Raw genomic sequence first — 27,631 nt, forward strand, 5'->3', positions numbered from 1 at the left:
TTTTTTTTTTTTTTACTTTATAATAATATATCATGTTAATATGTAAATGTACTTATAGAATAGTAAAGTGTTGGAGAAATTAAATAGGAGCTATTGGGAATATTATTTTACTGATTAGATCTAAGCACTTTGATTAAAAAACACAAAACACATTAACTAGTATAACCATCCTAGTTGTTATGTTTAGGCTGGATTCAACACGTGGTGACGTGTGCATCGGGCTTCGTTGTGACCCGGCATGCAAGTCCCAACGACTTCCGGCCTGTTCTCCTCCTCCATCCGGCCTTCCGATGTCTCGTGGCAGCTATGAAATTGCTGCACGTGTTATCAGAGTAAGTTAATAGAACAAGGTTTGTCTTATTGATTTTTTGATTTACAAATGTGGATTAATTATGACCCTATATTCTCTATGGATTTCTGATCACTGCCAACTGTTATACTAGTGTCATTTTTTTTATTATTTACTAAATACTGAATTATCAATAAAGCTTATTTAAACGATAACCTGTGTCAGAGGTACTTTTGGTTTTGGTGCATTCACATATGTAACGCTGTAAAAATAAAACCCATAAAGATATGGCAGATGTTTTTTTTTCAATTTTGGATCATTTGGAATTTTTTTTCAGATTCCCACTACATCATATACAATATTTATGGCACTAATAAAAAAATGCAACTTGTCCCGCACAAAACAAGCCCCATACAGCTATGTGAATGGAAAAATAAAAGAAAATGTATGGCTCTGGGATAGCAGGGATAAAAAAAACTAAAATGGAAAACAACAAAGGTCCTAAAGGAGTTAAAAAGTACCAATTTTTGGTACCAGCTTTTGGTATGCTTTGTAGTACACCATTAAAAATACATTATTGGGGTAAATTTATCATGAAGGGACTTTTTAAAAAGTCAGTTTTGCTCGAGTCTGCATTGGCATAATATTTGCCAAATTTATCAAATGTCACACTGCCATCAAATGCCACAGGGAGGAGGAGGAGGAGGAGGAGGAAGAGAAGGAGGAGGCCATTCGAGCACAAGCAATGCGTAGAGAAACGGCTGGTTTTTCTACACAGGTGACAGGAGAGGAGGAGCAGGAGCAGTCAGAGGAGCTACAGGGTGATGAGGAAGATGAGACAGAGGACCCAAACACACCGTGGCAGTATGCAGTGGAGATGGAGACAGGGAGTCCCTCTGAGTTACTTGTTCAAATGGCCCGATGCATGCTCAGTTGCTTGCGTAGTGACAACCGAATTGTCACCATTTGGCAGAGGGATATTTACTGGCTCTCTACCATGTTAGACCCTCGCTACTGGTCCAAAATGGGGGCCTTTTACACCTGCTGAGAGGGAGGACAAACTTAACTACTATCGAGACATCCTATGTAGTCAGTTGGCCGTTGCCTTTCTGAGCCATCGCCCATCCTCATGCAGGTCTGACTTGGGGGCCCTCTGCGCTATCAATCTACTGCCATGTCTGCTGGGGGGGGGGGCAGGAGCAGTACCAGCTCCAGCAGCAGTAACTTAAGTCTAGAGTCGCTAATGAGCAGTTTTCCTTACCCGCCTACTGAAGAAACTACTCACCAGCAGCTAGACAGAGCAGAACCTGAACCAGCAGGTTGTGGCATACTTGAAGTGCACCCTGCCACAACACATTGAAGATCCCCATGACTACTGGGCAGCCAAACTTGATTTGTGGCCACAACTGGCCGAGTTTGCCCTGGACAAGCTTTCCTGCCCAGCCAGCAGTGTGGCATCAGAACGGGTGTTTAGTGCGGCAGGGGCCATAGTTACCCCAAGGAGAACTCGCCTGTCCACCCAAAATGTGGAGAAACTGACCTTTTGTGAAGATGAATCAGGCGTGGATCAACCAGGATTTTCAAACACCAGTGCCTGATGCATCAGACTAGATCATCCATGATGCCACACCTACACTTTGTCAAAAGAGACCCGTTTCTTCTGGCTACCTGCTTCAGCAACTATTCTGATGCTGCCACCCGCCTGATGCCACACCTGCTGCCAGGTGCTCCTATTGCCATCCACCATCTTCAGCGGGTACTGGTATTGCCCCCCACCTTCCTACTCTGTCACTGGGCCACTTTGAGGTCTCCTCATGTTGCTACCACCTTACCACTCTGTGGTCTCCTGATGCTGCTGCCGCCTCACCACTATGTCACTGGGCCACTCTGTGGACTTCTCATGCTGTTACCACCCTTCCCACTCCATGACTGGGCCATTATTTTGCCTTTTTGGCCTGGTTGACATCATCATTTATTTGACCCTTCTTCTGATCTGTCAGAAGGAAGGAAAAATGAGACGCACAAGGGATCCTGTCTATGTAATAGCTGTAAGGCCTGTATGACATGGTCCCTATTTCGCATCAGAATTGGCTTATGATCTAGTAGCCAAAAGCAGGAGTGGTTACAAATCACAGAAGACATGCAAATATTCCATTCAAGTGTCATCTCTGTTTTGGATCCACTGTTGTTTTTTTGGGCATTAGCAATACTGATGGATTACTGACCAAATGCTGACCGAGTGAAGGCGGATGCTCCACAGACAGGATCCTTTTTTGGGAGTTATTGTTCTGACGGATCAGAGGAAGGGCAAAATAATCAGTGACGTCAACACAAACTTACTGCTGACACCCTCTCCACTATGTCAGGGGGCTCTACTTGTATAAGCGTTTAATAGAACAGGTTCTGTAGACATCTATGTGGCATCAGCTGATGACGGTGTAAAAGGAGTGCGCTCTTTCACGCTATAGTAGGATCTTGGGCCTCTTTACGGTTCTTTATACCTGGCTCTAACATTGACCTGTAAGGCTGAGTTCACACTTGAGTTATTTGGTCAGTTTTGTCCCCGTAATTGACCAAATGAGTGAAGTGTGAAGTGATTCCAAGAGCGACGCCTGTCATCTGCGTGTCATACTAACGCACAGTATTGTTTCACTACCACAGCTGCTCCCCATGCGTGATACTGCAAGGCACAGTGTGTCCACTATACAGGCTCTCTGCAGCCAGGAAATAGCTGTTTTTTTAACGCGATTCACCATAAAATTAATTCGTATCGAATCTTTTTGGAAAATTCAGCAAACCAACCAAATCGAATTTTTAAGAAATTCTCTCAACTCTAATTAAAGGGGTTGGCCACCCTAAGTATCAAAAATCCAAAGTGCCCCAGACAATAGCCAAAACCATGAAGTATTTATATCATGTGACATGTACTGGCTATATATCATTTTTCTAACCTGTTCACCATGACATTCCTCCCTGGAGGAGAACTCAGACCGGCTGTGTGGGAGGAGCAGCTGTAAAGTGAAAGTAAAAATCCCAGCATGCATTGCAGCAAGCATCTTCAGAGGAGCAGTCACATGACATCCCCGCCCACTTGTGTTTCCATAGAGACAAGAGCCCCTCAGTAGAGATGGGAAGTTCGAATCTTTTAAATGAAATCAGATCATTTGAATCAGTTCTGATCCTTCATAGAAAATAGACTGCGTCTACAGACAGCGCAGCCAAACCCACAGCAAGTCTAGTTAATACAGTGATGATGCCACGCAGGACCACTGGATTTCTAGAAAAATATATAAAGTGTATAAATAATAATCCTGCATCATATTCTATCAAAGCTCCAGATGCCAACCTCAAAAAATAAGAATCAAAGGCTTATTTATTGGTGATATATATGTGTTAAGGCTGGCCGCAGGCTAGCCTGGATTTGTGGGAGGGGCCGGTACCTGTCTTAAGCAGTCTGACTCTCCCAGGCAGCCTGGATTTGTGGGAGGGGCCGGTACCTGTCTTAAGCAGTCTGGCTCTCCCAGGCAGCACGTCGGCATTCGGACGTCTGCTACTTCCGGGTGTGACGTCATCAGCAAGCGTGCTGCACGAGTCGGATCTCAGAGAAGCCGGGTGTACCTTTCACTTCAGTCTGCAAGCTGTTCAGGTCGTTTTCCATGATAACTGCTTTGTTTGGGGAGCGTGGCAACGTGGAGGAGGGTAGGAGGGTGTGTAGAGAGGGGGAAGTGTGCCGGAGGATCGCTTCTCCTCACTGCGTTCAGGCACATGCAATTCAAGTTTTGGCACCAATGGGCAGCATTGTCACATAGTTGGAGCTCATTGCCTGTCTCAGCATAACCTGTATCTAAGTTCATACAGGGGCTGCGAGTCATCTGGGCTCAGCAGGTTAAACTCCGGCAGCTGGGTGCTGGTGCCATTACTGAGTTGATTACTTACAAGGTTGCTGCTTGTGCACATGTTTGACACTCATCACATACACTACATACATACCTTAGACACATAGTTCGCACATCAGGCAGTTTGACGAAAAAAAAAAAAAAAAAAAAGGGGTACAAGTGGATTGTTAGATTAAGTAAAAAAAAAAAAAAAAAAAAAGTGGGTTGTTCAAATAAAGAAAAAAAAAAAAAAAAAAAAACTTTATCCACCAAGCTTCATCCATACACCTCTAGCACAGGTTCATCCGCCAATACAGCTACACGCTCGCACGACATACACACCCCGTTTCATCTCGTAGACTAGTGTCATACGTCATACGGTCTGTTTTCCACAAATCCTATACTTACATACATCACCTACCACGTCTGTAGGTTCTTTAGCCCGCAGTATTCGTTTTTAATTAATCTGCCACGTCACAGATTCACACAAACTCGGGCTCGCTTCATACGTCAGTGGAAACGACTATCATACTCCCTGTCAGCCTCGAAGGCTTTTCGTTCAATCGTTTCACGCTGCTGGGGGGGGGGGGAGGGGGGAGGGGCTTAGATTCCGTCAGCTGGGTCCTGGTGCCATTACTGAGTTGATTACTTACAAGGATGCTGCTTGTGCACATGTTTGACACTCATCATACACTACATACATACCTTAGACACATAGTTCGCACATCAGGCAGTTTGACGAAAAAAAAAAAAAAAAAAAAGGGTACAAGTGGATTGTTAAATAAAGTAAAAAAAAAAAAAAAAAGTGGGTTGTTCAAATAAAGAAAAAAAAAAAAAAAAAAAAACTTTATCCACAAAGCTTCATCCATACACCTCTAGCACAGGTTCATCCGCCAATACAGCTACACGCTCGCACGACATACACACCCCGTTTCATCTCGTAGACTAGTGTCATACGTCATACGGTCTGTTTTCCACAAATCCTATACTTACATACATCACCTACCACGTCTGTAGGTTCTTTAGCCCGCAGTATTCGTTTTTAATTAATCTGCCACGTCACAGATTCACACAAACTCGGGCTCGCTTCATACGTCAGTGGAAACGACTATCATACTCCCTGTCAGCCTCGAAGGCTTTTCGTTCAATCGTTTCACGCTGCTGGGGGGGGGGGGGGGGGGGAGGGGCTTAGATTCCGTCAGCTGGGTCCTGGTGCCATTACTGAGTTGATTACTTACAAGGATGCTGCTTGTGCACATGTTTGACACTCATCATACACTACATACATACCTTAGACACATAGTTCGCACATCAGGCAGTTTGACGAAAAAAAAAAAAAAAAAAAAGGGTACAAGTGGATTGTTAAATAAAGTAAAAAAAAAAAAAAAAAGTGGGTTGTTCAAATAAAGAAAAAAAAAAAAAAAAAAAACTTTATCCACAAAGCTTCATCCATACACCTCTAGCACAGGTTCATCCGCCAATACAGCTACACGCTCGCACGACATACACACCCCGTTTCATCTCGTAGACTAGTGTCATACGTCATACGGTCTGTTTTCCACAAATCCTATACTTACATACATCACCTACCACGTCTGTAGGTTCTTTAGCCCGCAGTATTCGTTTTTAATTAATCTGCCACGTCACAGATTCACACAAACTCGGGCTCGCTTCATACGTCAGTGGAAACAACTATCATACTCCCTGTCAGCCTCGCAGGCTTTTCGTTCAATCGTTTCACGCTGCTGGGGGGGGGGGGAAGGGGAGGGGCTTAGATTCCGTCATCTTGTTTGTCAGCTTACGGGCAGCAGGTCGTAGGGTTAACAGGTTGGAAAAGACGGCCCTGGTGGTGCAGGGAAAATATTCCAATAAATTTCGTTTGATTTATGATTTGTCTGCTCCACATTCTTCCCACGTTCCTAGTCTCAACTCGTTGATTCCGTCCGAGGAATTTTTCTTGAAGTATACTTCCGTAGACCAGGCTATCCAGGTCATTCTTCAAGACAGGCATGGGGGCTTGGCTGTCCAAAGCAGATGTCTCTGATGCGTTCAAACTGCTGCCCATTAGCCCATATCTCTGGCAGTGGCATGGCATCAAATGGAGAGATGCGTACTATTTCACCACCAAGTTGACGTTTGGTTCCTAGAGCAGCCCCAGTCTGTTGACAGGTTAGCGCAGGCACTGGAATGGATTTTGTTGGAACAGGGTTGCCAGAGTGTCATTCACTACCTGGATGATTTTCTGTTGATCGAAGAACCCTCACAGGCACCTGTTGACTTGCAGGTTCTCTTGCAGGTCTTCAAGGAGTTAAACATTCCAGTGGCCGAACACAAAACAGAAGGGCCTGCGCAGGTTGTCACGTTCTTGGGGATCTCTCTGGATTCACGTGCCATGTCAGCCAGTCTGCCACAAGACAAACGCGACAGAATCAAATCAGGTGTCCGTTCCTTGCTCATGTCTCAGGTTTGCACCAAGAGAGAATTGCAGTCTCTGTTGGGCATGTTATACTTTGCCATGAGGATCATTCCTCAGGGTAGATCATTCATTTCAAGATTGCTAGTCTCATTACAACAGACCAGTGATTTGGACGCATCAGTGCATCTTAATGCTAACGCCCGAGAAGATCTGTTCATGTGGGACAGATTTCTCAGTGGGTGGAACGGCATTTCCATGTTTATTCCGAGGGCCACTTCTGATTCTCCACACGTATTTTCAGACGCAGCTGCCTCGGTAGGTTTCGCGGCCATATCTGCTCACATTGGTTCGCCGGCTCATGGCCCACACACGTGCTACAGTTGCCGGGGTTTTCTCAGATGTCGGCATTGTTCGAGATCTATCCTATCGTAGCAGCTGCTATAGTCTGGGGGCATAGGTGGTCGGGTCACACGGTGGTTTTCCACACTGACAACATGGCGACCGCAGAGATCATTAACAAGGGCAGATCTAAATCGTTACTTATCATGTCTTTCATGCGTAGATTGACCTGGATAGCTCTGGAACGGGGGTTTCATTTTCATGCCCGGTTTTTGGACGGGGTCAGCAACGTTGCAGCTGATGCTTTATCTCGTTTTGATTTTCTCGCTTTTTCTTACAGAACCCAGAAGCAGACTCAGTGGGCACCCCGGTACCGGACTGGCGGCTGCTGGTCTTGGATTAGACTCTCTGATGGTGGTCGCCAGTTCACTCATTACCAAGTCTTTGTCGGCCAGTACGTTGCGGTCGTACCGCCGAGCGTGGGTGTTTTTTTCGAACTTTAAGTTGGCATATCCTAGAGGTGACACAGGTCAGGTCAAGTATATGGTGGCTTTCGTGCCTTATTGTCATTCGGTATTGGCTTTATCCTACAACACCATTAGGCTATATTTGGCTGGGGTGCTGCATTTTTTGGCACTTCAAGAGCCAGACAGACCCTCTATATTGTCAGCTCACCCGATCAAGGCCAACCTCAGAGGCATTCAAAAGAGCCAGGTCACGGTCAAGTCAGTCCGTCGACCTATTAAGGGGGACACGTTTCTTAGCCTGTCGGAAGTTCTCACATTCTCACCATTCAGAGTCCTTCCCAGCCTGGTGATCAAGGCGGCGATGTACTTGGCGTTTTACGGGTTTTTAAGACCAGGTGAAGTGACACAGGCCAGACAAGGGGCGGTGGCTCTCCGCAAGGGAGATTTAGTCAGGATGGGCAGTAACTCATTGCAGTTGCCTCACAACAAAACAAGGCAGGTAGGTCCCGGCCATGTAGTTAAGTTCTTCCAGACCACAAACGCATGGTGTCCAGTGACAGTCTTGGACAACCTCTTGCTGGCCCTTAGTCTTCACAGCCCCACCGACCCATTACTTCCATTCCCTGTTGGTCCACTGACGTCCAGCCAGTTCATCAAACATATTCGCATCCTGTTGACCAGTGTAGGATTGAATCCGGCTCAATTCTCGGGGCATTCTTTCCGCATCGGTGCGGCATCCGCAGCGTCCAAGCATGGAGTCCCTGTGCATATCATTAAACACTTGGGGCGCTGGCGCTCGGGGTGCTTTGTACGGTATATCCCGGAGCCACAAGCGGAGCTGGTCCAAGCATTCAGCACCTAGCACCTCAGGCCTATCCTTCCCTCACTGGTGGGTTTTGCCCCCTTTTTCAGGCATACCGACCTAGTGAGGCCAAGGCACACCTCAGGCCAATTAGGTAGGGGGGTGGTGGTTGGGCATCTTCCACTCGTTTAGGTCCTGACCACAAGTGTTAAGGCTGGCCGCAGGCTAGCCTGGATTTGTGGGAGGGGCCGGTACCTGTCTTAAGCAGTCTGACTCTCCCAGGCAGCCTGGATTTGTGGGAGGGGCCGGTACCTGTCTTAAGCAGTCTGGCTCTCCCAGGCAGCACGTCGGCATTCGGACGTCCCCTGCCCACCCATTCCCATTCTTCATTCAGTCATTCAACCATCACATTCAGGGTATGCCCCCTTTTTCAGGCATACCGACCTAGTGAGGCCAAGGCACACCTCAGGCCAATTAGGTAGGGGGGTGGTGGTTGGGCATCTTCCACTCGTTTAGGTCCTGACCACAAATACACAATATTACACCGCGTCAGACAGGCAGCCCAATATTTTGTTCTTAATGACTCATGAATTTGGTCCATGTCCGATCCGCATAACAAACCCACTACTTATTTTTGTTCGACTGGAGGTAAGACACAATTCTTTTAACTTAGTAACTTATTTGATGACTCAGGATTCTTTAAAGGATAACTGTCACATTTAGACCAAAATTTCAATTTTCAGATATGTAGTTACTAATAACAGGATATTTCCGAATCAATAACTATTAGACTTACTTACTCCATATTTAATAAGATTTAGCCTTTAACAACCAGTTTGCACAAAACTACAATCTCACTCTCTTGTTAAGATGGCCGCCGATGCCCTCACCCTGAGACTAAAACAGCCTGCCCTCACTACCCACAATGCATTCAGCTCCTCTAATAAATGAGCCTCTGCACTTCAACCAATCGGAGCTCTCCCCACTTAAACACGCCCCCCTCCTCCTTCCATCACATACACTCCGATCTGATGGTATATTCTAACCTGGAGGCGTTCCCATGGTGATGGGGACGCACCTCTGACAAGGCGCTGCAATCCGCGTCACCCGAGGGGATAATTGCGCAATGGCAGCTCCCCGTCAGAGGTCGGATGCCTTCTACAATATTTACATTGGTGGGCAGTGCGCCCCCCCCCAGTATTAAAATCATTGGTGGGCAGTGCGCCCCCCCCTCCTCCCCAGTATTAAAGGGACACTGACAGGCCGTTAGAGCATATAAAGTGACATATACAGGGAGTGCAGAATTATTAGGCAAATGAGAATTTTGACCACATCATCCTCTTTATGCATGTTGTCTTACTCCAAGCTGTATAGGCTCGAAAGCCTACTACCAATTAAGCATATTAGGTGATGTGCATCTCTGTAATGAGAAGGGGTGTGGTCTAATGACATCAACACCCTATATCAGGTGTGCATAATTATTAGGCAACTTCCTTTCCTTTGGCAAAATGGGTCAAAAGAAGGACTTGACAGGCTCAGAAAAGTCAAAAATAGTGAGATATCTTGCAGAGGGATGCAGCACTCTTAAAATTGCAAAGCTTCTGAAGCGTGATCATCGAACAATCAAGCGTTTCATTCAAAATAGTCAACAGGGTCGCAAAAAGCGTGTGGAAAAACCAAGGTGCAAAATAACTGCCCATGAACTGAGAAAAGTCAAGCGTGCAGCTGCCAAGATGCCACTTGCCACCAGTTTGGCCATATTTCAGAGCTGCAACATCACTGGAGTGCCCAAAAGCACAAGGTGTGCAATACTCAGAGACATGGCCAAGGTAAGAAAGGCTGAAAGACGACCACCACTGAACAAGACACACAAGCTGAAACGTCAAGACTGGGCCAAGAAATATCTCAAGACTGATTTTTCTAAGGTTTTATGGACTGATGAAATGAGAGTGAGTCTTGATGGGCCAGATGGATGGGCCCGTGGCTGGATTGGTAAAGGGCAGAGAGCTCCAGTCCGACTCAGACGCCAGCAAGGTGGAGGTGGAGTACTGGTTTGGTCTGGTATCATCAAAGATGAGCTTGTGGGGCCTTTTCGGGTTGAGGATGGAGTTAAGCTCAACTCCCAGTCCTACAGCCAGTTTCTGGAAGACACCTTCTTCAAGCAGTGGTACAGGAAGAAGTCTGCATCCTTCAAGAAAAACATGATTTTCATGCAGGACAATGCTTCATCACACGCGTCCAAGTACTCCACAGCGTGGCTGGCAAGAAAGGGTATAAAAGAAGAAAATCTAATGACATGGCCTCCTTGTTCACCTGATCTGAACCCCATTGAGAACCTGTGGTCCATCATCAAATGTGAGATTTACAAGGAGGGAAAACAGTACACCTCTCTGAACAGTGTCTGGGAGGCTGTGGTTGCTGCTGCACGCAATGTTGATGGTGAACAGATCAAAACACTGACAGAATCCATGGATGGCAGGCTTTTGAGTGTCCTTGCAAAGAAAGGTGGCTATATTGGTCACTGATTTGTTTTTGTTTTGTTTTTGAATGTCAGAAATGTATATTTGTGAATGTTGAGATGTTATATTGGTTTCACTGGTAAAAATAAATAATTGAAATGGGTATATATTTGTTTTTTGTTAAGTTGCCTAATAATTATGCACAGTAATAGTCACCTGCACACACAGATATCCCCCTAAAATAGCTAAAACTAAAAACAAACTAAAAACTACTTCCAAAAATATTCAGCTTTGATATTAATGAGTTTTTTGGGGTTCATTGAGAACATGGTTGTTGTTCAATAATAAAATTAATCCTCAAAAATACAACTTGCCTAATAATTCTGCACTCCCTGTATTCTTCTATTGGTCTTAATATGCTTAATTAAACTATACCATTATCACCCCTCACTGCTTTTCCTTTACTTATAAAAAGTGTTTTTATCAATATGCACATTACCTTACTTTGTGCCCAAGGGGCTGTCCCTCATTCAGTTGTGTGCCCAGCCGCGCCCCAACTGCCATCTCCCAGTGCCGCCCAGTTCATTATTATTCACTGCACTGGGGGGCTTTTTTTTTTTCTGACGCGGTGAAATCCTGCGCATGCCCAGTACTATCTTCATGGCATCAGCCTCATCTTGTCGCTCCGTGCCTGCGCCGGATAAGGTCCCCGGCACCCTCCAGCTCCAGTAGAAGATAGTACTGGGCATGCGCGGGATTTCACTGCACCGGGAGAAAAAAAAGCCGCCCAGTGCAGTGAATACAAATGAGCTGGGCGGCACTAGGAGACGGCAGTCTATACCGGAAAACTTGTTTTCCGGTATAGAGCCCCTAGAACGGACCTGTATGCCGGAAAAGAAAAACGGTAGTGTGAAAGTACCCTTAGACTCAGTGTACTGTGTGTGACTCAGTGCTTGCTTCACAGATCTGATTGGTTGCAGGGGTGGGCGGGGAGGGGAGGGGCTGGCAGAAGACGAGTCTCTGCTACGTCACACTGAGCGGTTTCAAACGGATCAGCTCGGTCAGAGGAATCGACTCCTCCAGTTCAGTGAAAAGAATCAATTCAAAAGAACGACTTGTTCATGAATCGGACATCACTACCTCTCAGATAATATCAATAACTTAGTCATCAGTGAATAACCGCTGTACAGACATAGCAATAGGAAGTACGCCCCAGTCCCAGCAGCACACAAGAATATGATGCTAATGTATCATACATATGTTACTGAGGGGGGGGTACCCTGTTCATAAATTTGCTGTGGGGCTCAGTCATTTCTAGTTGTGCCACTGGATGTAAGCCATGAACAGAATGAACATAGAGGGAGATTTATTATTTCCCTTGTTTCTGAAAAGTGGCGTTAAAAAGTTGCAAACTATGTGTTTGCGACTTTTTAACTGTACCTTTAAATTAAAAAAAAGAGCGTGACAATTGCAAGGAGGGGCGTGAACAAATTTATGTTAATTTTCGCCAATTTTCTGACTCAAATGAAGCCAGAAATCTATTGAAGCTCTGAGCTGTCAGAGATTTTTGTTTAGGTGCATGGACTTCCATAGGAGGGGGATCTGTTGAGTGGGGAGGACAGACCTTTGTCGCACAAGAACTGTGATGATGAATACATTTGTACAAATCGATCTGCTCACATAGAGAAGAGCCGTCTGTCTATATCATCACACGACTAAGGCTACTTTCACACTAGCGTTAGCAGGTCTGGCAGGCTGTTCGCCTGCCGGATCCGTGCTAATGCTAGCCCACGAGTGCCGTCAGAAGTCCGCTCCGGCCCCATTCACATTCACTGATGCCCAGCACGCTGCGTTTTTTGTCCGGACGCCTCTCGGCATGTTTGTCGTGCTGCGAACGCATCTCCGACCTGTCCCCATTAAAGTGAATGGGGCCGGAGCGGACTTCCGGCGTCACTCGTGGGCTACTGTTAGCACGGATCACTGTATACAGTGTACAGGGGGTCACGGATCTCTATATGCAGTGGTGGGGGTCACATATCACCATATACAGAGTGCAGGAAGGAGAGGGCACACAATTATAGATGGTGAAATCAGTGACTGCTGCTGATATCACGGACCTCACTGACAACTCACAAGGGGTTATAGCTCCTGAACTGTTGGTCTGGCTGTAATATCAAGTCTGTGATAAGAACACAGGGCAGAGGAGCCATAAAAAGGACAGACACGGTTATTGCTCACAGTTTGTGGTCCACAGCGCTTCCCTGGCTCTGCTATATCCTCACATGTTGGCAGGATCCTCTCAGTACAGGGGAAACACTGGGGGCAGAGCCTGCAGTCAAATCAGCCATCGCAGCTTCCCCTCAGTCTCCCTTCCTCCTGCAAAAGTTTCTTTATTTTAGCTTTTAACAAGTGTCCCTGCTAAGCCCCTGCCAGCCACTCTGCACGGCCAGGAGTGCCAGTCACAGAAGGAAAGCACTTCTGATACAAGCAGGGTGCTTTAGGACCCAGACAGCAGCAGTCCTTCAGGCATGGACAAGGTAGCTCCTTCATGGCATGTGGAGGGATGGACAAACAAGCAGCTGTGAGAGCAGGACAGGAGGGGGCGTGGTGAGAGCAGGACAGGAGGGGGCGTGGTGAGAGCAGGACAGGAGGGGGCGTGGTGAGAGCAGGACAGGAGGGGGCGAGGTGAGAGCAGGACAGGAGGGGGCGAGGTGAGAGCAAGACAGGAGGGGGCGTGGTGAGAGCAGGACAGGAGGGGGCATGGTGAGAGCAGGACAGGAGGGGGGCGTGGTGAGAGCAGGACAGGAGGGGGGCGTGGTGAGAGCAGGACAGGAGGGGGCGTGGTGAGAGCAGGACAGGAGGGGGCGTGGTGAGAGCAGGACAGGAGGGGGGCGTGGTGAGAGCAGGACAGGAGGGGGGCGTGGTGAGAGCAGGACAGAAGGGGGCGTGGTGAGAGCAGGACAGGAGGGGGCGTGGTGAGAGCAGGACAGGAGGAGGCGTGGTGAGAGCAGGACAGGAGGGGCTTGGTAAGAGCAGGACAGGAGGGGGCGTGGAGAGAGCAGGACAGGAGGGGGGCGTGGTGAGAGCAGGACAGGAGGGGGGCGTGGTGAGAGCAGGACAGGAGGGGGCGTGGTGAGAGCAGGACAGGAGGGGGCGTGGTGAGAGCAGGACAGGAGGAGGCGTGGTGAGAGCAGGACAGGAGGGGCTTGGTAAGAGCAGGACAGGAGGGGGCGTGGAGAGAGCAGGACAGGAGGGGGGCGTGGAGAGAGCAGGACAGGAGGGGGGCGTGGTGAGAGCAGGACAGGAGGGGGGCGTGGTGAGAGCAGGACAGGAGGGGGCGTGGTGAGAGCAGGACAGGAGGGGGCGTGGTGAGAGCAGGACAGGAGGGGGCGTGGTGAGAGCAGGACAGGAGGGGGCGTGGTGAGAGCAGGACAGGAGGGGGCATGGTGAGAGCAGGACAGGTGGGGGCGTGGTGAGAGCAGGACAGGAGGGGGGCGTGGTGAGAGTAGGACAGGAGGGGGTGTGGTGAGAGCAGGACAGGTGGGGGCGTGGTGAGAGCAGGACAGGAGGGGGCGTGGTGAGAGCAGGACAGGAGGGGGCGTGGTGAGAGCAGGACAGGAGGGGGCGTGGTGAGAGCAGGACAGGAGGGGGGTGTGGCTGCCAATAGCAAGGAAACCAGGCAGATGTGCTAACAGAGTGGCCAACCCCTTTAACACCTTGTAAGATGCAAAACATCAGAACACATATAGCGCTACTTGCAACTTTATGGTCACTATTCTGAAATGACAGTACTACATAAGCCAGTTACCTTCAGTGAGACCATAGTAATCTTGGAAAATCCCTTAAAGCATATTTCAAGCTTACAAGAGTTGTTCTGGATATCTTAAGGTGTGCACATTTTCTTAAAATAAATATCCCGAATCTTATGTTTGTTTGTTTTTTCCAGAAAGTTATGTCCCAGGCTGCTAGCTATATTGTCTTTTGTTAATCTTGAGGAGGAGAAGCAAGTTACTATATGGCCTATGAGGAGTTTTTTTTTAACACTTAAAATGTGAATTCCCACATCAAGATCATATCTCAATAAACTGTACACAAGGCCATTAACATCAGTTAAACAATTTCTGTGTTCAAATCCTACAACTGCTTTCATTTAGCTGCCAGTGGTCATGTCCTGGTTTAGTTCTTGTTTTACAGGATTAGGGTCCATTCACACATCCATATGAATGGGTCCGGATCCGGTCCACAATTTTGAGGAATGGCGCAGACCCATTTATTTTCAATGGGGCCGCGGAACGGAAGTGCGGATGCGGACAGCACACAGTGTGCTGTCCGCATCCGCACTTCGGTTCCGCAGCCCCGCAAAAAAATAGAGCATGTCCTATTCTTGTCCGCAGACACGGACAAGAAAAGGCATTTCTATTGGGCTGCCGGCCATGTGCGGTCCGGTGTTTTGCAGATCTGCAATTTGCGGACCGCAAAACACTTGCAGACGTCTGAATGGACCCTAAGCATGCGCAGTTACTATCCGGCAATTCAGTGCTCCTAATACAGGGATTCCATCTCACGTGTCTGCTTACTAGGTCGGTCCTGAACGTCCAGGGCAGGCATGTGTCTGAGCAGGTGCAGAAGTCCCTTCTGCTGTCTAGAATGCTGCTCAGTGGATCTAATTCTGAGTATGTGCAACTAGCTTCCACCATGGCCCACACCAATGGAGAATTCAGATGACCACACTGGTGAGGTCAGGGGAAATATAGCATCTTGCAATAGAATGGAAGTGACCTCACAAGCTTGAATGGACCACCAGGGCACCTACAATTGATTAAATAGATGAAGTTTATTATATAGTACATAAATGTACCTTTGTTTTATCCTGCAAATCTTCATTAAACTCCAAATTTTCAGAAATTTTTAGATCTTTCAGTGCAGTTCTTGTCTCACCAATCAGCGTGTGTCTGGAATATTTGTCAAAATCTTTCACCTTTGTCGAAAAGAAAAAATGATTAATTATATTTGATGTAGTGTATTTATTTGTTCATTTTCAATACAACTATCCCTAGTATTTCAAAATGTTTCCTTGAACTACAGTATCTACAGTGTATTGTCAGCATTTAGTTCTTAGACGGAAATAAAGATCCCATTGAAATATGATGGTAGAGGCACACAGCTCACAGATTAAATCCAGGAGACATTTTTTTCTACTCCCAAAAAATGAATGACCCATATACTGTACATGACAGCTATTCATAAGTCATTCCCATCAGGAAAGAGACACACACAAAGATATTTCCCATGTTACAAACTATATTCTACGTGGAAATTTGTACCTGTGGTCAGTGCTATTTATCATTAAAGGGGTTTTCTGAGATTTTTTGACTGAAGACCTATCTGGATAGGTCAATAGTATGTGATTGGTGGGGGTCCGACACATGGGACCCCCACCGATCAGCCGCTTGAGAAGGCAATGGCAATCACAGTAGTGTCATGGTCTCCTCTCAGCTCACCGCCTTATATTGTATAGCAGCTGTTCTTGGTACTGCAGCATAGCCCCATTCACTTCAATGGTGCTGAGCTGCTCATAGGCCATGTGACTAATGAACGTGACATCACATGGCCTAGGCAAAGCTGTGAAAAGGATAAATTTAATATTTTAATAATATAAAAAAAAGAGGGGCAGATGAGAAAAAAAAACAAAAAAAACCAAACAATTTACTGAAATATAAAATTATTAAAAACAATTAACACCTAAGTATAACCGTACAAACGGTTCAAAATGGTTCAGCCCCAATGCATTCTGAATGGATGAGGATCTGTTCAGAATGCATCAGTGCATCAGTTTGGCTGCGTTCCGCCTCCATTCCACTCTGGATGCCTGGCGATGCAGAGCCAAACTGATCCGTCCTGACTTACAATGTAAGTCAATGGGGACGGATCTGTTTTCACTGACACAATATGGTGCAATTGAAAACGGATCCGTCCCCCATTGACTTTCAATGTAAGTCAGGACGGATCCGTTTTGACTTAGATTTTTTTTTAAAGAATAATGCAAACGGATCCGTTCTAAACGGATACAAGCGTTTGCATTATAGGTGCGGATCCGTCTGTGCAGATACCAGACGGATCCGCACCTAACGCAGGTGTGAAAGTAGCCTAACCTTGGCTCCTGGAAGTTCGCTCTGTGGACACTGCAAGGAAAATGTAAGTGAATTGTATGAGTAGCTGGGTCTCTGCCTAGTGAAGATTCAGCCATTTCTGACCCTAAGCACATGTTTAGGCCTATTAGGCCTTACTTTTATTATTTACAAATGGTCAGGGAGACCAATGGAGCCTTTTACTGTATTACATGTGCTTTTAACTATCTACAGAAAACATAACTTTTATTATGACTTACACATCTATTGACTAAATTGTCAGCTGTGTCACTGTTACTCCCACAGAGTAATGTAGCGACTGCAGCGATAGACGAGCTGTTTCGATAACTTGCTTCTATCATCCTCTTTCTTTGTACCTGCGCTACTCATGAAACTTCCTTGTTAGTATATTACTGATACCTAGTGCACTCGCTGTCTAAAAGTAATTTAAGCACTGCCCCCCGACATGTTTCGCCAGCTAACCTGGCGTCTCCAGGGGATTCTGCCCGAATCCCCCGAAGACGCCAGGAAGTTTCATGAGTAGCGCAGGGACAAAGAAAGAGGATGATAGAAGCAAGTTATTTAAACAGCTCTTCTATCCCTGCAGTCGCTACATTACACTGTGGGAGTAGCAGTGTTACAAAAGATACTGAACAAAAAGAAACCAAGTGACACAGCTGACAATTTTAAACATTTTTTATTAGTCAATAGATGTGTAAGTCATAATAAAAGTTATGTTTTATGTAGACAGTTAAAAGCACATGTAATAAAAGGCTCCATTGGTCTCCCTGACCATTTGTAAATAATAAAAGTCTGCCTATTGAAGGGCTCTTCTGAGCAAGAGATTTCCCTATAACTACTCCATGCACTAATGATACTGCTCCTTTAAATTCTTAAAAAAATATATGGCACAAACAGGTCACCATGTTAAGGACTCATAGACATGACTGTATGTGTTTAGCTGTCTGCAAACCCCATTTTTTTCAAACTCCTGTACAAATGTCCTATCCTTGTCCGCAAAATGGACACGAATAGGACATGTTCTATTTTTTTTGCTGGGCCGCGGAACAGACATACGGATGCAGGCAGCACAGGGTGTTGCAGCCCCAGATGCAGACCAAACATATGGTCATGTGCATGAGCCCTAACACTGTAGAGATTTAATAAGCTAAATGTGACAAAATCCTTATTCGAAATCCTTACTGTTTTGAGTGTAATAGAGAAAGGAAAGGGAGCACTTCCAGGTATGATACCTCCTATGTCACTGTATTAACCTCTTTGGGTCAATACACCTTACCAGATCGAGTTGTGCAGACCAGGTAGGACACTAGTGAAGGGCGAAGTTCCTCCACACTTGGAAGAAAGACCAGGCTGCTGCGCTCGTTCGCTGTATACTGCACGGAAGAGGCCAGAAGAGGAGTGAAGACAGAGAAGCTCCCAAAGGTAGCAGGTAAAAACAGAGTGCTGCAACGGATACTTCGAGGTAGGTGTTTACTGTCTAAAAACACATTAAAAACAACAGCTACGCACTTCGGTGGCGGTCCGCCACCTTCATCAGGAGCCTGTAGAAGGTGGCGTACCACCAACAAAATGCGTAGCTGTTTTAGGCTACTTTCACACTCGCGTTTGGTGCAGATCCATCATGGATCTGCACAAACGGATCCGTTCAGATAATACAAACGTCTGCATCCATTCAAAACTGATCCGTTTGTATTATCTGTAACATAGCCAAGACGGATCCGTCTTGAACACCATTGAAAGTCAATAGAGGACAGATCCGTTTCCTATTGTGCCAGATTGTGTCATAGAAAACGGATCCATCCCCATTGACTTAGGCCTCATGCACACGACCGTTTTTTTTTGTGGTCCGCAAAACTGGTTCCGTAGTTCCGTGATCCGTGTCCGTTTTTTCTTCCGTGGGTCTTCCTTGATTTTTGGAGGATCCACGGACATGAAGGAAAAAGTCGTTTTGGTGTCCGCCTGGCCATGCTGAGCCAAACGGATCCGTCCTGACTTACAATGCAAGTCAATGGGGATGGATCCGTTTGACGTTGACACAATATGGTGCAATTGCAAACGGATCCGTCCCCCATTGACTTTCAATGTAAAGTCAGGAGTCCCTATTATACTATCGGATTAGAGTTTTTTCCAATCCGATGGTATATTTTCACTTGAAGCGTCCCCATCATGGGAACGCCTCTATGTTAAAATATACCATCAGATTTGAGTTATATCGTGAAAACTCAGATCCGACAGTATATTCTAACACAGAGGCGTTCCCATGGTGATGGGGACGTTTCAAGTTAGAATATATTAAGAACTGTGTACATGACTGCCCCCTGCTGCCTGGCAGCACCCGATCTCTTACAGGGGGCTGTGATCTGCACAATTAACCCCTCAGGTGCCGCACCTGAGGGCTTAATTGTGCGTATCATAGCCCCCTGTAAGAGATCGGGTGCTGCCAGGCAGGAGGGGGCAGACCCCCCACCCTCCGCAGTTTTAAATTCATTGGTGGCCAGTGCAGCCCCCCTCCCTCCCCTGTATTACATTTATTGGTGGCCAGTGGGGCCACCCCTCCCTCCCTCCCCTGTATTACATTCATTGGTGGCCAGTGCGACCCCCCTTCTCACCCCCCTCCTAATTAAAATCCCCCCTCCCCCCATCATTGGTGGCAGTGGAGAGTTCCGATCGGAGTCCCAGTTTAAACGCTGGGGCTCCGATCGGTAACCATGGCAACCAGGACGCTACTGCAGTCCTGGCTGCCATGGTTACTTAGCAATTTTAGAAGCATTATACTTACCTTTGCTGTCTGTGGCCGGCCGGGCACTCCTCCTACTGGTAAGTGACAGGTCTGTGCGGCGCATTGCTTATAGCACAGACCTTTCACTTACCAGTAGGAGGAGCACCCGGCCGGTCACAGACAGCGCAGGTAAGTATAATGCTTCTAAAATTGCTAAGTAACCATGGCAGCCAGGACTGCAGTAGCGTCCTGGTTGCCATGGTTACCGATCGGAGTCCCAGTGATTAAACTGGGACTCCGATCGGAACTCTCCGCTGCCACCAATGTAATACAGGGGAGGGAGAGAGGAGGGGCCGCACTGGCCACCAATGAATGTAATACAGGGGAGGGAGGGGGGGCCGCACTGGCCACCAATGAATTTAAAACTGGGGAGGGAGGGGGGTCTGGCCCCCTCCTGCCTGGCAGCACCTGATCTCTTACAGGGGGCTATGATATGCACAATTAACTCCTCAGGTGCGGCACCTGAGGGGTTAATTGTGCGGATCACAGCCCCCTGTAAGAGATCGGGTGCTGCCAGGCAGCAGGGCGCAGTCATGTACACAGTTCTAAGTATATTCTAACTTGAAGCGTCCTCATCACTATGGGAATGCCTCTGTGTTAGAATATACTGTCGGATCTGAGTTTTCACGAAGTGAAAACTCAGATCTAAAAAGCCTTTATGCAGACGGATCTGCGGATCCGTCTGTGTGAAAGTAGCCTACGGACACGGACGCGGATGACAATCTTGTGTGCATCCGTGTTTTTTCACGGACCCATTGACTTGAATGGGTCCGTGAACCGTTGTCCGTCCAAAAAATAGAACAGGTCATATTTTTTTGACGGACAGGAAACACGGATCACGGACGCGGATGAAAAACGGTGCATTTTCAGAGTTTTCAACGGACCCATTGAAAGTCAATGGGTCTGCAGAAAATCACGGAAAAACTGAACAACGGACACGGATGCACACAACGGTCATGTGCATGAGGCCTTACATTGTGTGTCAGAACGGATCCGTTTGGCTTAGTTTCGTCAGACGGACACCAAAACGTTGCAGGCAGCGTTTTGGTGTCTGCCTCCAAAGCGGAACGGAGACGAAACGGAGGCAAACTAATGCATTCTGAGCGGATCCTTTTCCATTCAGAATGCATTAGGGCAAAACTGATCCGTTTTGGACCGCTTGTGAGAGCCCTGAACGGATCTCACAAATGGAAAGCCAAAACGCTAGTGTGAAAGTAGCCTTATATTTGTTTTTTATGTGTTTCCAATAAACACCTACCTCAAAGTATCCTGTGCAGTGCGCTGTTTTTATCTGCTAACTTCGAGAGCTTCTCTGTCTTCACTGTTGTAAGTGATGACTGAGAAGATTTCAGTCTGACGTAGGGACTACTAGAGGAGGCCTATCAAGACCGGCATAGCACACACCAGTCTCGATAAAACAAGATAAATAAATAAATCAGCGCTTTGATGCATCTCACTAGACAGGTTTGTAAAGGGTCTATAAAAGAAAGTAAAAATTAAAGAGCCACGTCTTAACAACAAAAATTTTGACAAAAAATAATTATCAAAAGTAAGGCAATGAAGAGGTGGTGCAAGGAAAAAAACTTTCACTCCCGCATTTTTGCTGAATCCGTCATGGATTAGCAAAAACACTTCCGTCATCATGATACAACCGTCTGCAACCGTTATGAATGGATCCGTTTGTATCATTTTTAAAATAGCCAAGACGGATCCGTCATAAACACCACTGAAAGTCAATGGAGGACGGATCTGTTTTCTTTTGTGTCAGAAAAAACGGATCCGCCCCCATTGACTTACATTGTGAGTCATGACAGATCTGTTTTGCTCTGCACCACATCGCTGACAGAAAAACGCTGCTTGCAGCGTTATTCTGTCCGCGATGGGGACGCAACCAAACAGAATGGAATGCATGTTGGTGCACTCCGTTTAGTTCAGTTCAGTTTTGTCCTCATTAACAATGAATGGGGACAAAACGGAAGCATTTTCCCCCGCTATTGAGATCCTATGACAGATCTCAATAGCTGAAAGGGAAAGCTCATTTGTGAAAGTAACCTAACATGTCTAGCAAGATACACCAAATCTATGACACACTGATGAATTTGGCGCACCTTCTACCTGCCTGATCTAGTTTTAGACTAACTGAATTTAAGACCGTAACAATACTGTAATAAATCTCCCCTAATGTTTTTTTCATATTAAGCTAAAGAAATACCCTTAGATACTATACCTCAAGCTTTAGACTTATGGATGATAATGGGTAATTCTTCAGAGAAAATGAAAAGTCTTCATCAAATACAGGATTTCTGCTGTTTTTAACTACCCTGGTCTCACACTCATGGAGGACAGATTGAACTTCAGATTGTGAGGCTTTGGAGAAAACTCGAATCCTTAAAAATGGATCTCTGCTGTATTCTGGAAGATCTGTAGCTTCAATGACACTGAGGATTAAGTTTGATGTGTTTTTATTATAATGAAGATTAAACTTGAGTTTTCCTCTGGGCCCTTGAGGATGATCAGAGTCACTGCCCACATCATCTAGGCTTTCTGTACTTGGTGGTGAGGGGGTCAGGTGTACTTCCAGTTTCTCCATTTCTTTCTGCATGAGTTGGATCTAGTACAAGGAAAAAGCAGAATACTACAAATAAGATCTTTTTATAAAGCCTCTGCCATCTTTATTTTTTGGAGAACTTAATAATGGGATAGTACATCATAACTACTTTAATGAGTGATTGTTATGAGAAATTGTAAATGTGAGGAACCTGATATGCAAGACAGTTGCCAGAATGTAGAAAACATTGTGAAATGGGTATTCTCATCTTAGATATTTGTGGCATATCCACATGATATGCCATAATTGTTTGAGAGGTTTGCAGTTGGGATCCACATCTACCTCCAGAACAGACATTCCCAACCCTTGTCCCAACTGCTGAAGCTCCCACTGCCATTGGAGAGTTGGTCAGGAGAACTTCTATGGGAGTTCCAGAAACCGTGTAGCACAGGCATCTCTGGTTTCCATAATCCTGATCATTTCTCCATTTGCTGCATCTGCTTCACCAGGCAAGAGAGGGGTCAAGTGGCATCCTGGAGGTAGATCCGGACCACCAACCCCCCCCCCCCCCCCCAGAGGAAGGACCAGACGGTGAGGGGTCACAAGACGGAGACCCTGCTCTACAAAATTCATATGCCCTAAAATGTTATATGGAAAGGGACTGATCCATCAGGAATAACTGGCTTTGCGTACTGGCTGTACTGAGAAGAAGAGAGGGATCCAGGTAGGTTACTCAGTATTTTTATGATAGGTGACAAGATGTTCAAGGGTCTTTCTTGAACAAAAGCTATCATTAAACTTGCCTTTGAGTCCTGTTCCTTTCTTGCAGCCTCAAAAAAGACAGGAGATAAACTTTTTACGAGAATGTTTCCTTCAGTTTTCTTTTCAACAACTGAACCGCTGATGAGCTTCTTGTCTGCAAAAGGTAACCGTCACATGTGAAAAAAAAAGTAATGCAAAATCTTGTGCTCACAGATGTTATATTGCAGCCCAAATTACAAACACTATTTTCTAAAATCAAGTCAACGCGTTTTTAACCTTTCATCATAAATCACCAAGCAACCAAGTGCTGTTCAGGTTTCATGCTCTGGTGTAGAAACAGAAAAACTGCAGCACCGGATCTGGCATATACTGGACATCAATTACTCCTACTGGATCCGACAGACTACGATGAGATCCATTAGGTTTCCATTATGGATCCCAGCATTCCGTTAAACAAATTTTCACAGATTCGGTGACGGAGACTCCTGCCAAAAACTCTGCCGCAGATGGGATTAGATCCCAGCGTGCAAGTTACTAATGAGAAATACACTGAGGGAGATATGCCGATATATTCATGACAGTTAATGGAGTAAATACATTGAAAAATAAGCTATTCTGGCCAAAAGCCATATTTATGAAGTCTCTGTGCCACCGTTTCTGAAACATACTAATGTGTTAAACAAATGGGTGGTATAGGCATGTTCAAGTTAAGCAGAAAGGTAAGGGTAATAGGGCTGGAAAGATCTAAACACCCTTCCGTAAGCAACTGGATCAATGGAAAACACATGTGAGGGGCTACTATCTTAAGAGCAAATCAGCTAGGATCAGGAAATGTCCCATTGCGTTCTGCATTATATTAGTGGTAGAGAAATGGTGGATTAAGGAAACTACAAAATGTCCTTCCATATTGACTGAATGCCATCAGTAAAGTACTGTATAAAATGTCACACAAACAATGCTTTTTTGTGGCATTTTTCTTCACTTTTGCTTTTTTGGGGTCAATATCTTTTTTTTTTTTTTTTAAGAACTGCTACATGCTCTAGTGTGGCGATTTTTTTCTTATGTGAATGTACTGCTTACCTTTCACAGTTAAAGTTGCTTTATATGAGTAATACTGGTGCATTTTCCATGCTAAAATAACGAGAGCAATCAGGAACAAAGCAATTGCAAGACCCAGAAGGCTGTATTTCAAAGTATCTGAAAAATGCAGATAAACCTGCAAGGATAAATATCGGAAGCTCATGTTCCCTAGAAGAGAACACAGACAGTATTTTAAATCCTGCATATGAAAGTTCTCGCCATTTCAAAACTCTGCTTGCTGTGAAGAGATAAATGTACTGAAAAGTTAAGACACATACAATAGATCTCCCATCTAGGCTTAGGGGCACAGAAAACAACATCATTTGACTTGAGGAATACAAAATCATCTGACATCTTCAGAAACCTTTTGCGCCTAAGGCCTATTGCACACAACCGTATGGCTTTTTTAGTGTTTTGCGGTCCGTTTTTCACGGATCCGCTGTTCCGTTTTTTGTTTCCGTTGTGTTTCCGTTTCTGTTCCGTTTTTACGTTCCGTTTTTCCGTATGGCATATACAGTATACAGTAATTACATAGATAAAATTGGGCTGGGCGTAACATTTTCAATAGATGGTTCCGCAAAAAAAACGGAACGGAAATGGAAGACATACGGATGCATTTCCGTATGTGTTCCAGTTTTTTGCGGACCCATTGACTTGAATGGAGCCACGGAATGTGATTTGCGGGCAAAATTAGGACATGTTCTATCTTTAAACGGAACGGAAAAATGGAAATACGGAAACGGAATGCATACGGAGTACATTCCGTTTTTTTTGCGGAACCATTGAAATGAATACGGAACATAAAAAACGGCCAGTAAACGGGGGGAAAAAACGGTCGTGTGCAGGGGGCCTAAGGCTGAAAAAAAAGACATCTGTCCATGCAGTTCAGCCTCGGTATTCCAGGGTTGAGGAACTTTTAACATTTGGTTATATCCACTTCCTAGCTCCTCTCTAATCGATTCCGACAGAGGCTCTTCTTAGTGAGGTCCCAGACCTGTACACATCTGGACAAGGTCATGTAAACCACTGGCCTCAGCGATGACATGTCCCCAAGCGGCACATGAGCCAGCAGTGACATGCCACTGGATGGGTTTTATAAGAACTAGATTTGTTATGAAACGTTATTGCACAATATTCAGGATCTGTGCTATATGGATGTAAAATGGCCATGTAGATTAGGGCTAAAATGCATATTGTTTGCTGAGGTTTTTTGTACCTCTCTTTCCGACTCTTTTCTACTAAAGGAGGGTCTGTAATCAGTATCTTAATTCAACCCTTCCAAGAACCATCTTTTTTTTTTCATTTTCTGTTCTCCTAGACGCATAAGGGCTTGTTTTTTGTGGGACAAGTTGTACTTTTTAATGGCACTGTTTATTTTAACACAGCTTGTATTAGAAAACGGGGAAAAAATCTTTGTAGGGCAAAATTGGAAAATAAAGCGAATTCTGTCAAAGTTTTCGGGCTATGTTTTTTGCAACATTCATTGTGCACTAGAAATTACATGACCTTATTCTGCCGGTCAGTACAAATACAGCAATATCAAATTTACAAAAAACATTTTTTTTTTTTTGCATGGACATATTCTGACAGCCTTTTTTTTTTGATATTTCTGTCTATCAACGGTGTGATTGCTTTTTTTTTGCAGGGCAAACTACAGTTTTTACTAGTACCATTTTGAGGTACATATGACTTTTATAAAAAAAAAAAAATTGAGGGACAAGGTGACCCAAAATGGTGAATCATGGAGTTTTATGATATTTTTTATTTTATTTCACTATTTAAGTATTTAGCCCAGCTAAGCCCTGTTCACTTCAATGGGGCTGAGCCGCACCCAGGCCAGTGATACTAGTTGTGACGTCACTAAGCCTGTGGTAAACACAGAGGCGGCCGCAGTGCTACTGCCAGCATCGCTGCCTTCTGAAACAGCTGATGGATGGTGGTCCAGGGGGTCGGACCCCTGCAGATCGGATGCTGATGATCTATTCAGAGGATAGATCATCACTATTGCACACAACCATATGGCTTTTTCAGTATTTTGCAAACCGCGTGCATTCCGTTTTTTTGCAGAACGGAACAGCTGGCCCCTGATAGAACAGCACTATCCTTGTCCGTTATGGGGACAATAATAGGACATGTTCTATCTTTGAACGGAACTTAAAAACTGAAATACGGAAACGGAAGGCATACAGAGTACCTTACATTATTTTTTGCGGATCCATTGAAATGAATGCTTCCGTATACAGAACGCAAAAAACTGAAAATAAATGAAAAAAATAAACGTTTGTGTGCAAGAGGCCTAAGAAAAAGCTACAGAACCCCTTTAACTTTTATTAACAAAAAGATAAAAGTTACGTTTCAAAACACATCATTACACAATTCTCTCTCTATAGTGTATATATATTCAATACAGATAGAAATATCATAAACCCTTTAGGTGTAATTTAACACCCCAGTGGGTCAGATCTATAAATATATATGCAGGGTGGTGGTGGTCAACTATAGCATTTGCACCAGGACTGAATAGCTTAAAAAGATATCACTAGTAAAGAGAATATGGAATGAAGTGTATATTACCAAGCGAGCTGCACATTCTGGGTACAAGGTTGAAATTTTACGTCAAAGAAAGGAATTTGCCACCATGCCAGATTATGCCTGAAAATAGAAAGCATTTAATTTAATTTAATAAAATAAGGTGTCTTAATTGATCTATATACACACACACACAACTTATTCAGCAATGGTCACTGCTAAGATAGCTGAGGGTAACCCAAATTCAGAAAACACTGCACTATTTAAATCCCACCGGTACCTTATAATTAATACATAACTTTTATTATGAATGAACTAAAATTGCCCTATTAATAGGTGTCTATATTACAATTGTGCAAAACCACATTAATCCGCAGCGCCACTAAAGACTAGGGATGGGGGGCTATGATACTGGGTCTCTTACATCTATTTTGCCCTGCCAAACCTAATATCCTATGCTAGCTAACTGTCCCTCCTTGTCCCTGCGCTGCGAGAGTGACTGACCAGCTTCGTCAATTGCTAAGGGAGGGACCTTAATGCTAATCAATGATAAAATGTACGCAATTAGTCCCTAGTACATAAATCAGTAAGGGACACAAATGTCATTACAAATAATTGTCCACAAATTGGGCCAACGCGTTTCGTTGGCTACAAACCAACTCATCAGGGGACTCATCAATTCATAAGTGCCTCATTGTAAAGACACAAAGTATCACATTTGATTGCTCCCACCCAGGTTGGCGATGGTCAGTCGCCCCAATCCTGGATTTATATTGTATTCAGTACATAGTCATGCAAACCCAAATGAGGCTAGAATACATTAGCATTAGCTCAATGATAATTCAAACATCAAAAAAGCCGCAAGATACTTAGCTCTCCTCCTGATATGTGGGTAAACAGAGTGGAATCAGCCTCCTGCTGGGAGGAGGAGGAGAGCTAAGTATCTCGCGGCTTTTTTGATGTTTGAATTATCATTGAGCTAATGTTAATGTATTCTAGCCTCGTTTGGGTTTGCATGACTATGTACGGAATACAATATAAATTGACGAAGCTGGGCAGTCACTCTTGCAGCGCAGGGACAAGGAGGGACAGTTAGCTAGCATCGGATATTAGGTTTGGCAGGGCAAAATAGATGCA

At 45.2% G+C, this 27,631-nt stretch overlaps 1 protein-coding gene across 1 annotated transcript in view; it reads right to left on the reverse strand.

The window, feature by feature from the left end:
• The window catches only part of LOC120980289 (synaptotagmin-2-like), a 60,996-nt gene extending 34,375 nt beyond the window's left edge, over nt 1-26,621 (reverse strand). The window contains exons 1-5 of the mRNA XM_040409291.1: nt 26,540-26,621; nt 23,966-24,133; nt 22,927-23,039; nt 21,803-22,186; nt 15,506-15,625 (exon numbers count right to left, since the gene is read on the reverse strand). Of these exons, the coding sequence (XP_040265225.1) occupies nt 15,506-15,625; nt 21,803-22,186; nt 22,927-23,039; nt 23,966-24,133; nt 26,540-26,555 (801 nt within the window). The 5' untranslated portion in view covers nt 26,556-26,621. The remainder of the gene's footprint in view (nt 1-15,505; nt 15,626-21,802; nt 22,187-22,926; nt 23,040-23,965; nt 24,134-26,539) is intronic.
• Nucleotides 26,622-27,631: the final 1,010 nt, after the last annotated feature.

Source organism: Bufo bufo, chromosome 10 (genome assembly GCF_905171765.1).
Source record: "Bufo bufo chromosome 10, aBufBuf1.1, whole genome shotgun sequence".
NCBI classification, from domain to species: domain Eukaryota; kingdom Metazoa; phylum Chordata; class Amphibia; order Anura; family Bufonidae; genus Bufo; species Bufo bufo.